This window comes from Coregonus lavaretus, assembly GCF_964263955.1.
Source record: "Coregonus lavaretus genome assembly, contig: HAP1_SCAFFOLD_47, whole genome shotgun sequence".
NCBI lineage: Eukaryota > Metazoa > Chordata > Actinopteri > Salmoniformes > Salmonidae > Coregonus > Coregonus lavaretus.
This window is the reverse complement of record NW_028161510.1, coordinates 985,060-1,005,306: the sequence shown is the minus strand read 5'-3', so window position 1 is coordinate 1,005,306 and position 20,247 is coordinate 985,060. Positions and strand designations below refer to the sequence as shown.

General features: G+C 42.1%; 1 protein-coding gene across 1 annotated transcript in view; it reads right to left on the bottom strand.

Annotated features, from left to right (window-relative positions):
- Positions 1-438: 438 nt before the first annotated feature.
- LOC311120474 (uncharacterized protein) overlaps positions 439-20,247 on the bottom strand; it is a 35,606-nt gene continuing 15,797 nt past the window's right edge. The window contains exon 4 of the mRNA XM_084195058.1: positions 439-2,019. Coding sequence (XP_084051184.1) covers positions 1,433-2,019 — 587 coding nt within the window. The 3' untranslated portion in view covers positions 439-1,432. The remainder of the gene's footprint in view (positions 2,020-20,247) is intronic.

Below are 20,247 nucleotides of genomic sequence, written 5' to 3'. Positions count from 1 at the left end.
TATCTTGTACCCAACCATACCTCTAAACCGGGTTCATATCCTGCACCCAACCCTATAACTAAACTGGGTTCATATTCTGTACCCAACCCTACCCCCTCTTTATTTTTTTATTATCTTCTGTACATCTTTTTAAACCAAATAAAGTTTGTTTTAATTAAGTCAAGCTGAGGATGACAAGAAACTGAACTACAATGCCCCCCACCCTTGTCCCTTGTCCAACCCCAAACCTCATCTGGAAACTAAGAAGGGGGATAGAAGAGGGAATGAAGGCCTGAGCTCTCCCTACAACTCCCAAAGTTCTTTGTCTCTCTCAGGAAAATACATTATTACAAATACATTTTGGAGTTATATTAAAAAAGAAACACAAAGACTGCGTGGGGGCTTTAAAGCCACATTCTCTAATATACATATCCATCGCACATGTAAAAAATAGAGCATATGCTTAACAACTTTTAATGCTTAACAACATATAGCGCTCGATTAACAACATATAGCACTCGATTAACAACATATAGCACTAGATTAACAACATATAATGCTCGATTAACAACATATAGCACTAGATTAACAATATATAGCACTAGATTAACAATATATAGCACTCGATTAACAACATATATCACTAGATTAACAATATATAGCACTCGATTAACAACATATAGTACTCGATTAACAACACATAGCACTCGATTAACAATATATAGCACTCGATTAACAACATATAGCACTAGATTAACAACATATAATGCTCGATTAACAACATATAGCACTAGATTAACAATATATAGCACTAGATTAACAATATATAGCACTCGATTAACAACATATATCACTAGATTAACAATATATAGCACTCGATTAACAACATATAGTACTCGATTAACAACACATAGCACTCGATTAACAACACATAGCACTCGATTAACAACATATAGCACTCGATTAACAACATATACTATACTATAACTGAATCGACATAAAAACTGACATACTCCATATTCAATTAATGTCTTGGGATTTAAAAAAACAAACATACAAATGTATTTCTGAGTAGGCGTTCTCCAATTTGATTTCATATGGCAATAATGGCATAAACAAAACCACAAAGCACCAATTTTCAGTAAAAAATATGAGACAACTGTTGAAGCAATGTGTGTGTTACCTCATGAAATGTAAGCATGTGACATTTCGCGCCCACACTGGGAGCATGGGTGAGGCTTCTCCCCTGTGTGTGTTACCTCATGGTTTTTCAGGTGCCTAAACTAAGTAAATATATTTCTACACTGGGAGCATTCATAACGTTTCTCTCGTGTGGATTCTTTCATGTGATTTCAGTTGCCTTAACCAGGTAATTTCATTCCACACTGGGAGCAGTGGAAAGGCTTTTCCCCTGTGTGTCTTTGCTCATGACCCTTCAGGAAGCCTGATGAGGTTAAACTCTTTCCACACAGAGCAGTGATGTGGCTTTTCTCCTGTGTGTCCACTCATGTGATTTCAGGTTACTTAAGCGGTTAAAACGCGCTCCACACTGGGAACATTGGTAGGGCTTCTCTCCAGTGTGCGTTCTCTCATGCTCTTTCAGTTGCCTTAAATAGCTGAAATTCTTTTCACAATGTAAACAGTGGTAAGGCTTTTCCCCTGTGTGTACTCTTTCATGTTCCTTCAGGTTCCTTAACCGCTTAAAAGTATTACCACATTGAGGGCATTTACAGTGGTAAGGCCTTTCCCCTGTGTGTATTCTTTCATGATCTTTCAGGTTACTTAACCGCTTAAAAGTATTACCACATTGAGGGCATTTGTGAGGCTTATCTCTTGTGTGTATTATCTCATGTGATTTCAGGGAACTTAACTGTGAACATCTCTTTCCACACTGGGAGCATTGGTAGGGCTTCTCTCCAGTGTGTATTCTTTCATGCACCTTCAGTGTCCGTAATTGGGTAAAACTCTTTCCACATTGGGAGCAGTGGTGTCGTCTTGCTGGTTCAGACGTCTCTGGTTCCTCTGAGTCTGGTCTCTCTCCTGCCAAAGACAAACCGTGTTTAATTTAACCGAGAGATCAGGGTCATATTCACTAGAAACTAAACGCAAGCAAACGGGCCGAAATGGGGAGGCACGACTAGCGAAACTTGTCCAATAAGAAACGCTTGTTTTTGCTTGCCATTGCAAAACATTTTGCTACGGTGTTCACTAATGAATACGACCCTGAATTAAACCTCCACATGATAAAACTGTCTTCCTGTGAGGTTGAATCCAAATCAGATCTCTCAATAATCTGAGGCCAAGTTTATCACTAGGACAAAGACAAGCTGGAAACCAAGTCTAGTCTAGAAAAGTAAGTCTGAAAAGTCTAATTTAATACAATACATTTGATCCGTTTTTACATTTTGTTGGTGACTGAACACACAGATTCCATGTGTTTTTCTGGTGCTCATCATATATATTTTATTTGTGTGTGGTTGGAGGTGTGGTTTCAATGTGGGAGTGTTATGTTGCATATTATAAACTGGGTGGTTCGAGCCCTGAATGCTGATTGGCTGACAGCCGTGGTATTGGCTATCTTGTTGCTATGTTGACTTGAGGGACAAACAACAGTAACTGCCAGGGTATGATTAAGCAATAAGGCACCTCGGGGGTTTGGGGTATATGGAAAATATACCACGGCTAAGGGCTGTATCCAGGCACTCTGCGTTGCGTCGTGCTTAAGAACAGCCCTTAGCCGTGGTATATTTTCCATATACCACACCCCCTCGTGCCTTATTGCTTAATCATACCCTGGCAGTTACTGTTGTTTGTCCCTCCAAAGTCACCATAGCAACAAGATAGCCAATACCACCCTTGATGTTCTTGTTGGATCTAATTTAAATAGCTAGCATTTCAAATGGCCATAATAAATAGATATGGAGACAACGGACAGCCTTGTTTTACTCCTCAAAACTTTCTGAGAAGTAACTATTATTTACTATTTGACATCTGGGGTTGCTGTACATAACTTTAACCCATTGTATAAGAGATTCACCGAAATGAAAGTATATAAATTCTAGTCGTACTTTATCAAACGCCTTTTCAAAATCTGCTATGAAAACCAGGCGTGGTATCTAAGATGTTTCATAATGTTCAATTGTTTCAAGTAATTGTCGTATATTATCTCTAATATATGGTAAAACCTTTTTTATTCTATGTGGTATGCATTTCGCCAGGATATTCGCATCACAACCTTGAAGTGTAAGAGGCCTCCAGTTATTTTTATGGACTGGATCTTTATACTTACCACCTGGGTCCTGTTTTAGTAGTAATGAAATCAGACCTTCTTGTTGAGTACCTGAGAGTCTACCATTTTTATAGGAGTAATTAAAATATGCTAATAGTGGATCTTTGACTACATAAAAAAAGGTCTGATATACCCCTACTGGTATACCATCAAGCCCTGGGGTTTTCCCAGACTGAAAAGATTTAATTGCCTCAAAAAGTTCATTTTCTGTAAGTTGGCCTTCACCCAGGTCTTTCTGTAAATTTGTTAATTTTACGTTATTATTAGGAAATAAATCCTTACAGTTAAAGAAAACATATGCTTAAAATATTTTGTTTCCTCTTTCAAAATATAATTAGGTGAATCAAGGATGAATCCATCATTTGAAACGAGTTTCTGTAAATTATTTTTGGTAGCATTTCTATGTTGAAGATTCAAAAAACATTTTGTGCATTTTTCCCCATTTTCCATCCAACTTGCTTTATTTTTGTAAAACATTACACTTGATTGTTCTTGAACAAGTACCTCCAAATCGTTTTGTTTTTACTCTAACCTATTTTGTACCTCTATAGTCCAGTTTCCATGACATCTAACTGCGCTGTTATTTCCTCTATATCCTTTACGAGTCTAATCTCTTTTGACCTAAACTGCTTTTGTTTTAATGATGAGTATTGTATTGAATGGCCTCTAAATGTACATTTAAAAGTGCCCCATACAACAAGGAGATCGGCTGTACCTATGTTGTGCAGAAAAAAATGCAATGATGAATTATTTTGTCATAGTTAAGAACAAATTGTCATCCAATAGGCTTTGATTAAATTTCCAATATCCCCGTCCACGTGGAAATTCTGTAAGGGTTATATCGAGGCTAATTAGATCGTGGTCAGACCGCATTCGGTCTCCTATTAATACTTTTCTTTTTACTTTTGATTGCCAGCAAGAATGAAACCAGAAAGCAATCAAGACAGCTAGCTTGATTAAGCCTCCTTCGTGTACAGTTGAAGTCGGAAGTTTACATATACTTAGGTTGGAGTCATTAAAACTCGTTTTTTCAACCACTTTACACATTTCTTGTTAACAAACTATAGTTTTGGCAAGTCGGTTAGAACATCTACTTTGTACATGACAAGACATTTTTCAAACAATTGTTTACAGACAGATTATTTCACTTATAATTCACTGTATCACAATTCCAGTGGGTCAGAAGTTTACATACACTAAGTTGACTGTGCCTTTAAACAGCTTGGAAATTCCAGAAAATGATGTAATGGCTTTAGAAGCTTCTGATAGGCTAATTGACATATATTGAGTCAATTGGAGGTGTACCTGTGGATGTATTTCAAGGCCTACCTTTAAACTCAGTGCCTATTTGCTTGACATCATGGGAAAATCAAAAGAAATCAGCCAAGACCTCAGAAAAAAAACTGTAGACATCCACAAGTCTGGTTTATCCTTGGGAGCAATTTCCAAATGCCTGAAGGTACCACGTTCATCTGTACGCAAGTATAAACACCATGGGACCACGCAGTCGTCATACCGCTCAGGAAGGAAACGCGTTCTGTCTCCTAGAGATTAATGTACTTTGGTGCGAAAAGTGCAAATCAATCCCAGAACAACAGCAAAGGACCTTTGGAGGAAACAGGTTCAAAAGTATCTATATCCACAGTAAAACGAGTCCTATATCGACATAACCTGAAAGGCCGCTCAGCAAGGAAGAAGCCACTGCTCCAAAACCACCATAAAAAAGCCAGACTACGGTTTGCAACTGCACATGGGGACTAAGATCATACTTTTTAGAGAAATGTCCTCTGGTCTGATGAAACAAAAATAGAACCGTTTGGCCATAATGACCATCGTTATGTTTGGAGGAAAAAGGGGGACGCTTGCAAGCCGAAAAACACCATCCCAACCGTGAAGCACTGGGGTGGCAGCATCATGCTGTGGGGGTGCTTTGCTGTAGGAGGGACTGGTGCACTTCACAAAATAGATGGCATCATGAGGAAGGACAATTATGTGGATATATTGAAGCAACATCTCAAGACATCAGTCAGGATTAAAGCTTGGTCGCAAATGGGTCTTCCATATGGACAATGACCCAAAGGATACTTCCAAAGTTGTGGCAAAATGGCTTAAGGACAACAAAGTCAAGGTATTGGAGTGGCCATCACAAAGCCCTGACCTCAAACCTATAGAACATTTGTGGGCAGAACTGAAAAAGCATGTGCGAGCAAGGAGGCCTACAAACCTGACTCAGTTACACCAGCTCTGTCAGGAGGAATGGGCCAAAATTCACCCAACTTATTGTGGGAAGCTTGTGGAAGGCTACCCGAAACGTTTGACCCAAGTTAAACAATTTAAAGGCAATGCTACCAAATACTAATTGAGTGTATGTAAACTTCTGACGCACTGGGAATGTGATGAAAGAAATAAAAGCTGAAATAAATAATTCTCTCTACTATTATTCTGACATTTCACATTCTTAAAATAAAGTGTTGATCCTAACTGACCTAAAACAGGGAATTTTTACTAGGATTAAAATGTCAGGAATTGTGAAAAACTGAGTTTAAATGTATTTGGCTAAGGTGTATGTAAACTTCCGACTTCAACTGTAAATCCCTATCAGCAGAGAGACATATTACATGTAGTCCTCATTATATCCTGTTTTATTCCCACAAAAAAAGGAAGAAGAAGAAAGGAACATAGATTCTAACGGTCGCTAATGACAACCAGTAAAAATGTGTCTTAGGCATCAGTCTACCCATTAAGGAACACCTAAGTTTAACTTACAATAGACTCTGACACAGCCCGGTAGCCAATAAGACATGCAGAGTGAGTAAACCTCTATAACCAACCCTCTCTCCACCAACACACATGTAGTTATTATTCCAGGGTCGTTGATCTATCACCTCAGCTGTTTTACACCTATAATCATTAGGATCAAGAATATAAAAGGTGGCGTTAATAGCTTATATAGAATTATAAACTGGGTGGTTCGAGCCCTGAATGCTGACCGGCCCGAGAGGCGTGGTACATCAGACCGTACACCACGTGCACGACAAAGCACCCGTTGTTACTGCTCTAATTATGCCGGCAACCAGCCTACAATAGCATTAAGGCACCTCGGGGGGTTTGTGGCATATCGCCAACACACCACTCCGCGTTGCGTCGTGCGTAAGAACAGCCCCCAGCCGCGGCATATTGGCCACACACCACACCCCCCTCGGGCCTCACCGCTTAAATATATAATATACCTCTCGCTTAGAGAAGTGCTTCCATAAGCCAGTTATTGTGTTGGTTCTACCGTTAACTCTAATCCATTTATGCCAGTGTTAACCAGCCCGCCACACACTAATAAAGACAACAACCCTGTTGACAATACGGAATCCATTTGTCGGTGTATATCGGAACAATAATATGTCCTTTACATTTTTTACATTGAGATTTTTTTTTTTTTTACGTAAAAGGATAATGACACCAATATTTTAGAAACGTATCGGCAGGTTATGTATCGGCAGGTTATGTACAGGCCTACTCCAGTAGAGAACCTAGACAGGTTATGTATTGGCCTACTCCAGTAGAGAACCTAGACAGGTTATGTACAGGCCTACTCCAATAGAGAACCTAGACAGGTTATGTACAGGCCTACTCCAATAGAGAACCTGGACAGGTTATGTATTGGCCTACTCCAGTAGAGAACCTAGACAGGTTATGTACAGGCCTACTCCAATAGAGAACCTAGACAGGTTTTTAACTCTGTAATCCTTTATCCTAGCCCTACATTACATCTATTCATATTTATTATGTTTTATCTTAAAAGCTAATCGTTCTGATTCACATTCGAGAACAAGGGCCGCACTATATAACAGTTTTTAAGTCATAATATACCCGACTTCTACAATTAGGCCATATCATATTTAAAAATATATATATATATATATATATACACAGTGGGGGAAAAAAGTATTTAGTCAGCCACCAATTGTGCAAGTTCTCCCACTTAAAAAGATGAGAGAGGCCTGTAATTTTCATCAACTATGACAGACAAATTGAGAAAAAAAAATCCAGAAAATCCCATTGTAGGATTTTTTATTAATTTATTTGCAAATTATGGTGGAAAATAAGTATTTGGTCACCTACAAACAAGCACGATTTCTGGCTCTCACAGACCTGTAACTTCTTCTTTAAGAGGCTCCTCTGTCCTCCACTCGTTACCTGTATTAATGGCACCTGTTTAAACTTGTTATCAGTATAAAAGACACCTGTCCACAACCTCAAACAGTCACACTCCAAACTCCACTATGGCCAAGACCAAAGAGCTGTCAAAGGACACCAAAAACAAAATTGTAGACCTGCACCAGGCTGGGAAGACTGAATCTGCAATAGGTAAGCAGCTTGGTTTGAAGAAATCAACTGTGGGAGCAATTATTAGGAAATGGAAGACATACAAGACCACTGATAATCTCCCTCGATCTGGGGCTCCACGCAAGATCTCACCCCATGGGGTCAAAATGATCACAAGAACGGTGAGCAAAAATCCCAGAACCACACGGGGGGACCTAGTGAATGACCTGCAGAGAGCTGGGACCAAAGTAACAAAGCCAACCATCAGTAACACACTACGCTGCCAGGGACTCAAATCCTGCAGTGCGAGACGTGTCCCCCTGCTTAAGCCAGTACATGTCCAGGCCCATCTGAAGTGCATTTGGATGATCCAGAAGAGGATTGGGAGAATGTCATATGGTCAGATGAAACCAAAATATAACTTTTTGGTAAAAACTCAACTCGTCATGTTTGGAGGACAAAGAATGCTGAGTTGCATCCAAAGAACACCATACCTACTGTGAAGCATGGGGTTGGAAACATCATGCTTTGGGGCTGTTTTTCTGCAAAGGGACCAGGACGACTGATCCGTGTAAAGGAAAGAATGAATGGGGCCATGTATCGTGAGATTTTGAGTGAAACCCTCCTTCCATCAGCAAGGGCATTGAAGATGAAACGTGGCTGGGTCTTTCAGCATGACAATGATCCCAAACACACCACCCGGGCAACGAAGGAGTGGCTTCGTAAGAAGCATTTCAAGGTCCTGGAGTGGCCTAGCCAGTCTCCAGATCTCAACCCCATAGAAAATCTTTGGAGGGAGTTGAAAGTCTGTGTTGCCCAGCGACAGCCCCAAAACATCACTGCTCTAGAGGAGATCTGCATGGAGGAATGGGCCAAAATACCAGCAACAGTGTGTGAAAACCTTGTGAAGACTTACAGAAAACGTTTGACCTGTGTCATTGCCAACAAAGGGTATATAACAAAGTATTGAGAAACTTTTGTTATTGACCAAATACTTATTTTCCACCATCATATGCCAATAAATTCATTAAAAATCCTACAATGTGATTTTCTGGATTTTTTTTTCTCATTTTGTCTGTCATAGTTGACGTGTACCTATGATGAAAATTACAGGCCTCTCTCATCTTTTTAAGTGGGAGAACTTGCACAATTGGTGGCTGTCTAAATACTATTTTTCCCCACTGTATGTGGTATTTCTAACGTACTACCGTGCAACCTGGTCCTCTGCAGCTCAATTGGTAGAGCATGGCGCTTGTAATGCCAGGGTAGTGGGTTCGATCCCCGGGACCACCCATACGTAAAAATATGCACACATGACTGTAAGTCGCTTTGGATAAAAGCGTCTGCTTAATAGCATATTATTATATTATTTAAAACTAAAAAAGGTCTTACCCATCTTCCCCTAAATCAAAAACCTGATAAGTCCATATTGTCCTAAGTTCCATATTGCCTAAATGTAAAAAGGATAGGTTCATCATACCCATTCTGCATTACCATAAGTCAAACCTTATTTTAAGTCCACGGTTCCATGCTGTATGAATACAAATGAATAATATTTTTAAAAAAAGAGTCCATCATGCAAAATAAATGTTTGTGTATCGGGGACTACTTCAGCAGGAGGTAGCTATCAGCCACGTTGTAATCCTCCAGTCCTCTATCTCTCACAGCCACGTTGTAATCCTCCAGTCCTCTATCACTCACAGCCACGTTGTCATCCTCCAGTCCTCTATCACTCACAGCCACGTTGTAATCCTCCAGTCCTCTATCTGTCACAGCCATGTTGTAATCCTCCAGTCCTCTATCACTCACAGCCACGTTGTAATCCTCCAGTCCTCTATCACTCACAGCCACATTGTAATCCTCCAGTCCTCTATCACTCACAGCCACGTTGTAATCCTCCAGTCCTCTATCACTCACAGCCACGTTGTAATCTTCCAGTCCTCTATCACTCACAGCCACGTTGTAATCTTCCAGTCCTCTATCACTCACAGCCATGTTGTAATCCTCCAGTCCTCTATCTTCCCGTCCTATATCACTCACAGCCACGTTGTAATCTTCCAGTCCTCCATCTCTCACAGCCACGTTGTAATCTTCCAGTACTCTCTCTCACAGCCACGTTGTAATCCTCCAGTCCTCTATCACTCACAGCCACGTTGTAATCTTCCAGTCCTCCATCTCTCACAGCCACATTGTAATCTTCCAGTACTCTCTCTCACAGCCACGTTGTAATCCTCCAGTCTTCTATCACTCACAGCCACGTTGTAATCTTCCAGTACTCTCTCTCACAGCCACGTTGTAATCCTCCAGTCCTCTATCTCTCACAGCCACGTTGTAATCTTCCAGTCCTCTATCACTCACAGCCACGTTGTAATCTTCCAGTCCTCTATCACTCACAGCCACGTTGTAATCTTCCAGTCCTCTATCACTCACAGCCATGTTGTAATCTTCCAGTCCTCTATCTTCCAGTCCTATATCACTCACAGCCACGTTGTAATCTTCCAGTCCTCCATCTCTCACAGCCACGTTGTAATCTTCCAGTACTCTCTCTCACAGCCACGTTGTAATCCTCCAGTCCTCTATCTCTCACAGCCACGTTGTAATCTTCCAGTCCTCTATCACTCACAGCCACGTTGTAATCCTCCAGTCCTCTATCTCTCACAGCCACGTTGTAATCTTCCAGTCCTCTATCACTCACAGCCACGTTGTAATCTTCCAGTCCTCTATCACTCACAGCCACGTTGTAATCTTCCAGTCCTCTATCACTCACAGCCATGTTGTAATCTTCCAGTCCTCTATCTTCCAGTCCTATATCACTCACAGCCACGTTGTAATCTTCCAGTCCTCCATCTCTCACAGCCACGTTGTAATCTTCCAGTACTCTCTCTCAAAGCCACGTTGTAATCCTCCAGTCCTCTATCACTCACAGCCACGTTGTAATCCTCCAGTCCTCTATCACTCACAGCCACGTTGTAATCCTCCAGTCCTCTATCTCTCACAGCCACGTTGTAATCCTCCAGTCCTCTATCACTCACAGCCACGTTGTCATCCTCCAGTCCTCTATCACTCACAGCCACGTTGTAATCCTCCAGTCCTCTATCTGTCACAGCCATGTTGTAATCCTCCAGTCCTCTATCACTCACAGCCACGTTGTAATCCTCCAGTCCTCTATCACTCACAGCCACATTGTAATCCTCCAGTCCTCTATCACTCACAGCCACGTTGTAATCCTCCAGTCCTCTATCACTCACAGCCACGTTGTAATCTTCCAGTCCTCTATCACTCACAGCCACTTTGTAATCTTCCAGTCCTCTATCACTCACAGCCATGTTGTAATCCTCCAGTCCTCTATCTTCCCGTCCTATATCACTCACAGCCACGTTGTAATCTTCCAGTCCTCCATCTCTCACAGCCACGTTGTAATCTTCCAGTACTCTCTCTCACAGCCACGTTGTAATCCTCCAGTCCTCTATCACTCACAGCCACGTTGTAATCTTCCAGTCCTCCATCTCTCACAGCCACATTGTAATCTTCCAGTACTCTCTCTCACAGCCACGTTGTAATCCTCCAGTCCTCTATCACTCACAGCCACGTTGTAATCTTCCAGTACTCTCTCTCACAGCCACGTTGTAATCCTCCAGTCCTCTATCTCTCACAGCCACGTTGTAATCTTCCAGTCCTCTATCACTCACAGCCACGTTGTAATCTTCCAGTCCTCTATCACTCACAGCCACGTAATCTTCCAGTCCTCTATCACTCACAGCCATGTTGTAATCTTCCAGTCCTCTATCTTCCAGTCCTATATCACTCACAGCCACGTTGTAATCTTCCAGTCCTCCATCTCTCACAGCCACGTTGTAATCTTCCAGTACTCTCTCTCACAGCCACGTTGTAATCCTCCAGTCCTCTATCTCTCACAGCCACGTTGTAATCTTCCAGTCCTCTATCACTCACAGCCACGTTGTAATCTTCCAGTCCTCTATCACTCACAGCCACGTTGTAATCTTCCAGTCCTCTATCACTCACAGCCATGTTGTAATCTTCCAGTCCTCTATCTTCCAGTCCTATATCACTCACAGCCACGTTGTAATCTTCCAGTCCTCCATCTCTCACAGCCACGTTGTAATCTTCCAGTACTCTCTCTCACAGCCACGTTGTAATCCTCCAGTCCTCTATCTCTCACAGCCACGTTGTAATCTTCCAGTCCTCTATCACTCACAGCCACGTTGTAATCCTCCAGTCCTCTATCTCTCACAGCCACGTTGTAATCTTCCAGTCCTCTATCACTCACAGCCACGTTGTAATCTTCCAGTCCTCTATCACTCACAGCCACGTTGTAATCTTCCAGTCCTCTATCACTCACAGCCATGTTGTAATCTTCCAGTCCTCTATCTTCCAGTCCTATATCACTCACAGCCACGTTGTAATCTTCCAGTCCTCCATCTCTCACAGCCACGTTGTAATCTTCCAGTACTCTCTCTCACAGCCACGTTGTAATCCTCCAGTCCTCTATCACTCACAGCCACGTTGTAATCCTCCAGTCCTCTATCACTCACAGCCACGTTGTAATCCTCCAGTCCTCTATCTCTCACAGCCACGTTGTAATCCTCCAGTCCTCTATCACTCACAGCCACGTTGTCATCCTCCAGTCCTCTATCACTCACAGCCACGTTGTAATCCTCCAGTCCTCTATCTGTCACAGCCATGTTGTAATCCTCCAGTCCTCTATCACTCACAGCCACGTTGTAATCCTCCAGTCCTCTATCACTCACAGCCACATTGTAATCCTCCAGTCCTCTATCACTCACAGCCACGTTGTAATCCTCCAGTCCTCTATCACTCACAGCCACGTTGTAATCTTCCAGTCCTCTATCACTCACAGCCACTTTGTAATCTTCCAGTCCTCTATCACTCACAGCCATGTTGTAATCCTCCAGTCCTCTATCTTCCCGTCCTATATCACTCACAGCCACGTTGTAATCTTCCAGTCCTCCATCTCTCACAGCCACGTTGTAATCTTCCAGTACTCTCTCTCACAGCCACGTTGTAATCCTCCAGTCCTCTATCACTCACAGCCACGTTGTAATCTTCCAGTCCTCCATCTCTCACAGCCACATTGTAATCTTCCAGTACTCTCTCTCACAGCCACGTTGTAATCCTCCAGTCCTCTATCACTCACAGCCACGTTGTAATCTTCCAGTCCTCTATCACTCACAGCCACGTTGTAATCTTCCAGTCCTCTATCACTCACAGCCATGTTGTAATCTTCCAGTCCTCTATCTTCCAGTCCTATATCACTCACAGCCACGTTGTAATCTTCCAGTCCTCCATCTCTCACAGCCACGTTGTAATCTTCCAGTACTCTCTCTCACAGCCACGTTGTAATCCTCCAGTCCTCTATCACTCACAGCCACGTTGTAATCCTCCAGTCCTCTATCTCTCACAGCCACGTTGTAATCTTCCAGTCCTCTATCACTCACAGCCACGTTGTAATCTTCCAGTCCTCTATCACTCACAGCCACGTTGTAATCCTCCAGTCCTCTATCACTCACAGCCACGTTGTAATCTTCCAGTCCTCTATTACTCTCAGCCATGTTGTAATCTTCCAGTCCTCTATCTTCCCGTCCTATATCACTCACAGCCACGTTGTAATCTTCCAGTCCTCCATCTCTCACAGCCACGTTGTAATCTTCCAGTACTCTCTCTCACAGCCACGTTGTAATCCTCCAGTCCTCTATCACTCACATCCACATTGTAATCTTCCAGTACTCTCTCTCACAGCCACGTTGTAATCCTCCAGTCCTCTATCACTCACAGCCACGTTGTAATCCTCCAGTCCTCTATCACTCACAGCCACGTTGTAATCCTCCAGTCCTCTATCACTCACAGCAACGTTGTAATCCTCCAGTTCTCTATCACTCACAGCAACGTTGTAATCCTCCAGTCCTCTATCACTCACAGCCACGTTGTAATCTTCCAGTCCTCTATCTTCCAGTCCTCTATCTTTCACAGCCACATTGTAATCTTCCAGTCCTCCATCACTCACAGCCACGTTGTAATATTCCAGTCCTCTATCACACACAGCAACGTTGTAATCTTCCAGTCCTCTATCTCTCACAGCCACGTTGTAATCTTCCAGTCCTCTATCACGCACAGCCACGTTGTAATCTTCGAGTCCTTCAACATTTGGTTGTTTACATACAATTTATCGACCACTAGACGAACATTCTGCTTCTCTGCTCGGAGCCTTTTGAAAGTGGGGTACAGGGCAAGTCGTCGCCACTATTTCATGGGAAAATTGTTCATTAATAGAGAACAGGGTGTTCTTCAGTTCCCTACCCTGTTGTAACAAGGCAATTTTCATTTTGTAGTGAGTTAGCATAGCTACGATCGGACCTTCCATCCCCTCTGCCACCGAAACGGTGAGCCCTTTGAAAATCAATTGTATTCACCTGTTTGTCCGTCATTTTGAGATTATGTTTCATGAACACCTTGACTTTTCCTTCCGTTGACCGATAGTTTTCATCCTCCTTTATTCCCATTATAACAATATTATTCTTCATACTTCTGCACTTTAGATTAAGTAATGTGGCCTTGTTTCAAAACCAGTGTTTCATAGGAGTTCCCACATATGCTGAGCACTTGTTGGCTGCTTTTCCTTCACTCTGCGGTCCGACTCATCCCAAACCATCTCAATTTGGTTGAGGTCGGGGGATTGTGATCAGGTCATCTGATGCAGCACTCCATCACTCTCCTTCTTGGTGAAATAGCCCTTACACAGCCTGGAGGTGTGTTGGGTCATTGTAGTCCCATTAAGTTATATTATATTATATACCCTTTTTGAGTACATTTTGGCACTGGAATAAATGTTTCAAACTAATATCAATGTCACATAGGTACTATTTTTAACAAAATAGTACATGACAATTTTTTTTCACAAAATAGAACAGAATAACATATTCAAGTGTTTGTGGGTGATTCCATGACAAGGTCAACCTGAGCATGCCCAAAGAAAGTTCATTTCCAAACGAAACCAGGTTCCAGGGTTTACAGTAACAAAACAAAAAAATGAAGAGAATAAATAAAATAGGCGCCTGACAAATTGTGTCAGATAGAAGAAAATAATAATATTGCAAAATAATGCTTTTTATTAATGAATGGAAATACCTGTCAATGTTAATACATTCGACCTGTCATGCTTATCGGTCTATAGGTTCATTTGCATCATTGAGCGGAATGAAATTGCAGCGTGTGTATTTTTGTTGGTCATAATGCATCTTATTTATCACATGCGCTCAGCATCCAGAGCCTATGAGGTGGAATATCACGTGTCAGACAGCGCCAGCGCTGCTGCTTCAGCTCTTTAAACAGCTTGTTGCTGCTGGAGTGGACCATCTGCTTTTAGAAGCCCAGTCACTGCGCAACAATTCGAAATGCAATCACGTGTTCAAAACAATTTAAAAAAAGACCCACAATTTGTATTTCTCAACTGGTAATTGAAGAGCACCCTCCCATTCGCCATTCAAATTCATGTGGTCCTCTGTAGCTCAATTGGTAGAGCATGGCGCTTTTAACGCCAGGGTAGTGGGTATCGACCACCCATACGTAAAAATGCATGCACACATGACTGTAAGTCGCTTTGGATAAAAGCGTCTGCTAAATAGCATATTATTATATTATAGGCAATGGTAGTCAGGCTATCAGCGCGTCACTCACCACTATGCAATGTGAGCTGGAGGCAGAACGCATTTAGAAAATATATACTTAACTGTTCGAAACGTTAACGTCATATTATGAGGCATGTCTAAGGAGGGTAAAAAGCTGCTAGCGGTCCGTGGTACCGCGTGACAGAAACTGTGCATCACGCCTCGATCACACCTACAGCGTTTTTTTGCTGTTTGGTACACCAGAAGTACATGAATTTCCCGAGGCAGCAGGTTCTATGTGGTGCATACGTTGGATTTATAAAACGTGTGCGTAGAAGGCTGGACAGAAATGGTAGCGGAAGGTGAACGTTGAAAGTTTTGTTGCACACACACATCCAGATGATGCTGTGTACCATTTTGAGCAATGACGCCCGTAGGTTTGAGCGAGGCGTTAGTTTTCCAGAATCAATGTTCATTGGCTACTCCCGTTTTAGTAGGGTTTAGCCCTTTGCGCTATTTGAGGAGTTGAGACATAAAAAAGGGTTTGTTAGAGTGGTTAAGTTCTCCTCTATTACAGTAAAATAATGTCTCGATGTGTCTCAGTGTCAATATGACTGTTTCTGTTGGACCAAACCTCTAATAGCATGTTGAAACTGCTTGATGTCAGAGAGGAAGAAGTGATCTTTAGTCTTTGTTGTTGTGAGTGTCAGGGGGAGGGGCTTGGTGTCAGGAGGAGGGACTTGGTGTCAAGGGGAGGGGCTTGGTGTCAGGGGGAGGGGCTTGTGTCTGTGTGTGAGTGGGAAGGTGCTCAGTGAACACAGCACAGAAGGAGGGGCTTGGTGTCAGGAGGAGGGGCTTGGTGTCAGGGGGAGGGGCTTGGTGTCTGTGTGTGAGTGGGAAGGTGCTCAGTGAACACAGTACAGAAGGAGGAGGGGCTTGGTGTCAGGAGGAGGGGCTTGGTGTCAGGAAGAGGGGCTTGGTGTCACAGCACAGAAGGAGCGAAGGAGATGAGACCAAAAAGACAAACACTCATGAAAACAGGAAGAAAATAAAAAAAAATCTTGATTCTTGCAATACAGGCATTAGGAACATCGCGCTAAAACATACATTCAAATCAATTGATTTGATACTGTATATAGCCCAGCCCTAATTACAGGTAGCCTGAATTAGGCTTGGGCGGTATACCGTATATATGTGGTCCTTTGTAGCTCAGTTGGTAGAGCGCATGGTGCTTGTAACGCCAGGGTAGTGGGTTCAATTCCCGGGACCACCCATACTTAAAGTGTACGCATGACTGTAAGTCGCTTTGGATAAAAGCGTCTGCTAAAATTGCAAATATATACCGTATACCGGGGGTATTTGGACAAAGCCACGGGATGGTTTTTCAACATTGTTGAAACTATTTCTTTGAAGTTTATTTTATCAATTGTAATACTTGTGGCTACTTTTTAAGTAAATACCTCCAGTCAAGTTGTGCAATATGTTAGGAGATAAAGAACATTGTGTTCTTCATTTCACCTGTCACATTATTATATAGCTTATGGTAGTCCCCAGTCACATGGTGTTTGTTTACAAGCACACAACTATGAGAGACCTGAGCCAGATGTTTGCCAGCTAGATATCTTATAACTATTATGTTAACTGTCTAAAATGTGCTAATTGCTCTGCAGTTGTGCATTTGGTTTGCTAATTTAGTAGCTAGCATTCGCTTGGTGACAGCAAAGAATCCCCACCTGGATCAAGAGCCTTGCAGGCTAATATTCATTTTGTGCGTGCAGCAAATTGTGAGTAGCATTTTTTTGTTACTTGTATAGTTTAGGTCAGAAACTGTACAAAATGTTTGCAATGTGCTCGTTAGCATTTACTTAGCATTCTCTATGAGGATTCCTTAGTACCTGTTAGCATTCTGGTAAGTAACATGCTTTGAATATTTGTACGTTTTAAATACAGTCAACTTCTGCACTTCAATGCTAACTAGCGTTAGCACAATGACTGGTAGTCTATGGGTATCTGCTGAAGTCTATGGGTATCTGCTAGCATATACCCATAGACAGTGGCGGCTCCTGAAAAAATTCTCAGGAGGGGCAATTTTTCTGATGATTTAGGTGACCTACACACATTTTTAAAAAGATATGTCCAGCAACAACATGAAAACAGGGGCAGCATATAAGTCAATACCAGAAGCATTTATTGACTGATCTGGGGAGATGGATTCCAGTTTCTGTGACAGATTATAAATAATCTCTGATGCCTTTGTTATATTAGCTTTTGGTTGAATGTACTGTCGTAGTAAATATATAATGTTATAGCTTGGTCTGACTAAAATCTTGTGCATGACCCATTTTGTGTTGGGCGTTTGTTTTCAATCAATGCTGTTCCTATCCTATAACAATGAACAAAAGAGTCCTATCTTGTCAGCCTTGTCAGCAGGTGGCCAAGGAGTGGTGATCCTAGCTGACCTAAGACAGGACACTTTTACTTTACTCGCGTGCACGAACGAGTCCGTGCACGCGATTCCAGATATCTTTACCTCTGAATAAACTGCCTTTATTATACCATATCCACCCTGTCCAAAGTCTCTACTTGGTCTCAGTTCTCCAGTAAACTTGTGATTATCAACAGTACACAACGGTAACAAACAATTGGGGGAACTCACGGGGCAGATAGTAACCACATAAAAGGAAGCGATTCCCAAACCTTCCATAACAAAGCCATCACCTACAGAGAGATGAACTTGGAGAAGAGTCCCCTAAGTAAGCTTGTCCTGGGCCTCTGTTCACAAACACAAACAGACCCCACACAGCCCCAGGATAACAACAACAACAACAACACAATTAGACCCAACCAAATCATGAGAAAACAAAAAGAGAATTACTTGACACATTGGAAAGAACAAACAAAAAAACAGAGCAAACTAGAATGCTATTTGGCCCTAAACAGAGAGTACACAGTGGCAGAATACCTGACCACTGTGACTGACCCAAACTTAAGGAAAGCTTTGACTATGTACAGACTCAGTGACCATAGCCTTGCTATTGAGAAAGGCCGCCGTAGGCAGACCTGGCTCTCAAGAGAAGACAGGCTATGTGCACACTGCCCACAAAATGAGGTGGAAACTGAGCTGCACTTCCTAACCTCCTGCCAAATGTATGACCATATTAGAGACACATATTTCCCTCAGATTACAGCGATCCACAAAGAATTCGAAAACAAACCCAATTTTGATAAACTCCCTTATCTACTGGGTGAAAAACCACAGTGTGCCATCACAGCTGCAAGATTTGTGACCTGTTGCCACAAGAAAAGGGCAACCAGTGAAGAACAAACACCATTGTAAATACAACCCATATTTATGTTTATTTATTTTCCCATTTGTACTTTAACTATTTGCACATTGTAACAACACTGTATATATACATAATATGACATTTGAAATGTCTTTATTCTTTTGAAACTTCTGAGTGTAATGTTTACTGTTAATATTTATTGTTTATTTCACTTTTGTTTACTATCTACTTCCCTTGCTTTGGCAATGTTAACACACGTTTCCCATGCCAATAAAGCCCTTAAATTGAATTGAATTGATAGTAAGGTCGCAATGACACAGAAAGCAGTTCAATGTCGGGGTACAGAGTCGCTCTCTTACCAGGATCGCGGTCCGCTCTGACCAGGGTGACCAGCTGTATTGGGATTCCGCTGCCAGCAGCGTTTTCATTATTTAGTCCGTTCGTAGCGGGTATGTACACGATCAACAAGATCAGTCCAAAACCAACCACTGGAAATCCATGGTTGGCAGAATGTTTGTAAACTAAGTCTACAAATTAAAAACATAAAATAACGCCGCACTGCAGGTCGCAACACAGACGCTGCTAGCCGCCATTGTCTTAGTTACGTTCAACGTTACGTCACGTATGACGAAAGCGCGTAAGTGCAAGCCCACAGACACCCATAGAGAATGTATTGAAAGCTTTGAAATTTGAAAAAAATAGATTTTACATGACAGGCTATGAGAGACTTCTGGGCGATTTTCAACTTGACTGAAATCGCCCCAAAAACGGGCGGGGCCATTTGAAGCACGACTTTAGCCTGATTTGACATTTAGTGGCTGGCAGATCAGACGTGAACACTGATAACTACTGTTGCCGTGATATAATTGATTAGAAAAAAAATCCCTTCCTTTTCCCGTTTGGCAGTGCGTCGCCCATATCGCCCTATTGAACAGGCCGTCCATGCCCATAGACTTCCAGTCGTTTTGTTAACGCTCGTTAGCAATTGCGCTAGCACTAGTTAGCAACTTCCTTCAAACCACTCGAAGAGACATACAAATGATATACACTAGTTCATCTGACTCTGAGGAAGTAGATAAAGGGCCTCACTGCCAAAATCCCAAAGTTTCTTTTTAAGGATAATTATTTAAGTGGTTTCACATCAAATGTTTAATTTATATTTTGTCTTTCCATTCTGTGAGACATTGAAGTTGTGATTTTGCGTGCAAATGTAATATCCATAACGCTGTAATCTCCCATAACTAAAGTAGAATGACACTTTAAAATCACACATCAGTTCAAAAGAAAGAGATATTCAGGGTAATCGGTTCAACAACTACATAGTTTGTGCCCCTGTTTTTAAGACAGTACTCACCGTTCTTCTCTTCTTCCTCCTCCAATGTGACAGTAATCTCCCCCTCCTCCTCCTTAATTCCAAAAACTGCATCCTCCTCTTTCACTCTTAAAGATTCGTCCTCTTCTGTCACTGTAACTTCTTCCTCTTCTTTCACTGTAACTTCTTCCTCTTTCACTGTAACAGCTTCACCCTCTACTTCTATTTTGACAGTAACAGCCTCCTCTTCATTCTCCTCTTTCACGATAGCTTCTTTCTCCGTCCAGCAGATATCCTCTTCTTTAGCAGGAAAGGATCGACTTAGTGAGCTCATGGTCGGGGATGTTAGATTGTTAGCTAGCGTTAGCGATTAGCTTAGTGCTAGGCTATCTTAACCAGCCAGCTAGCTAGCTGACT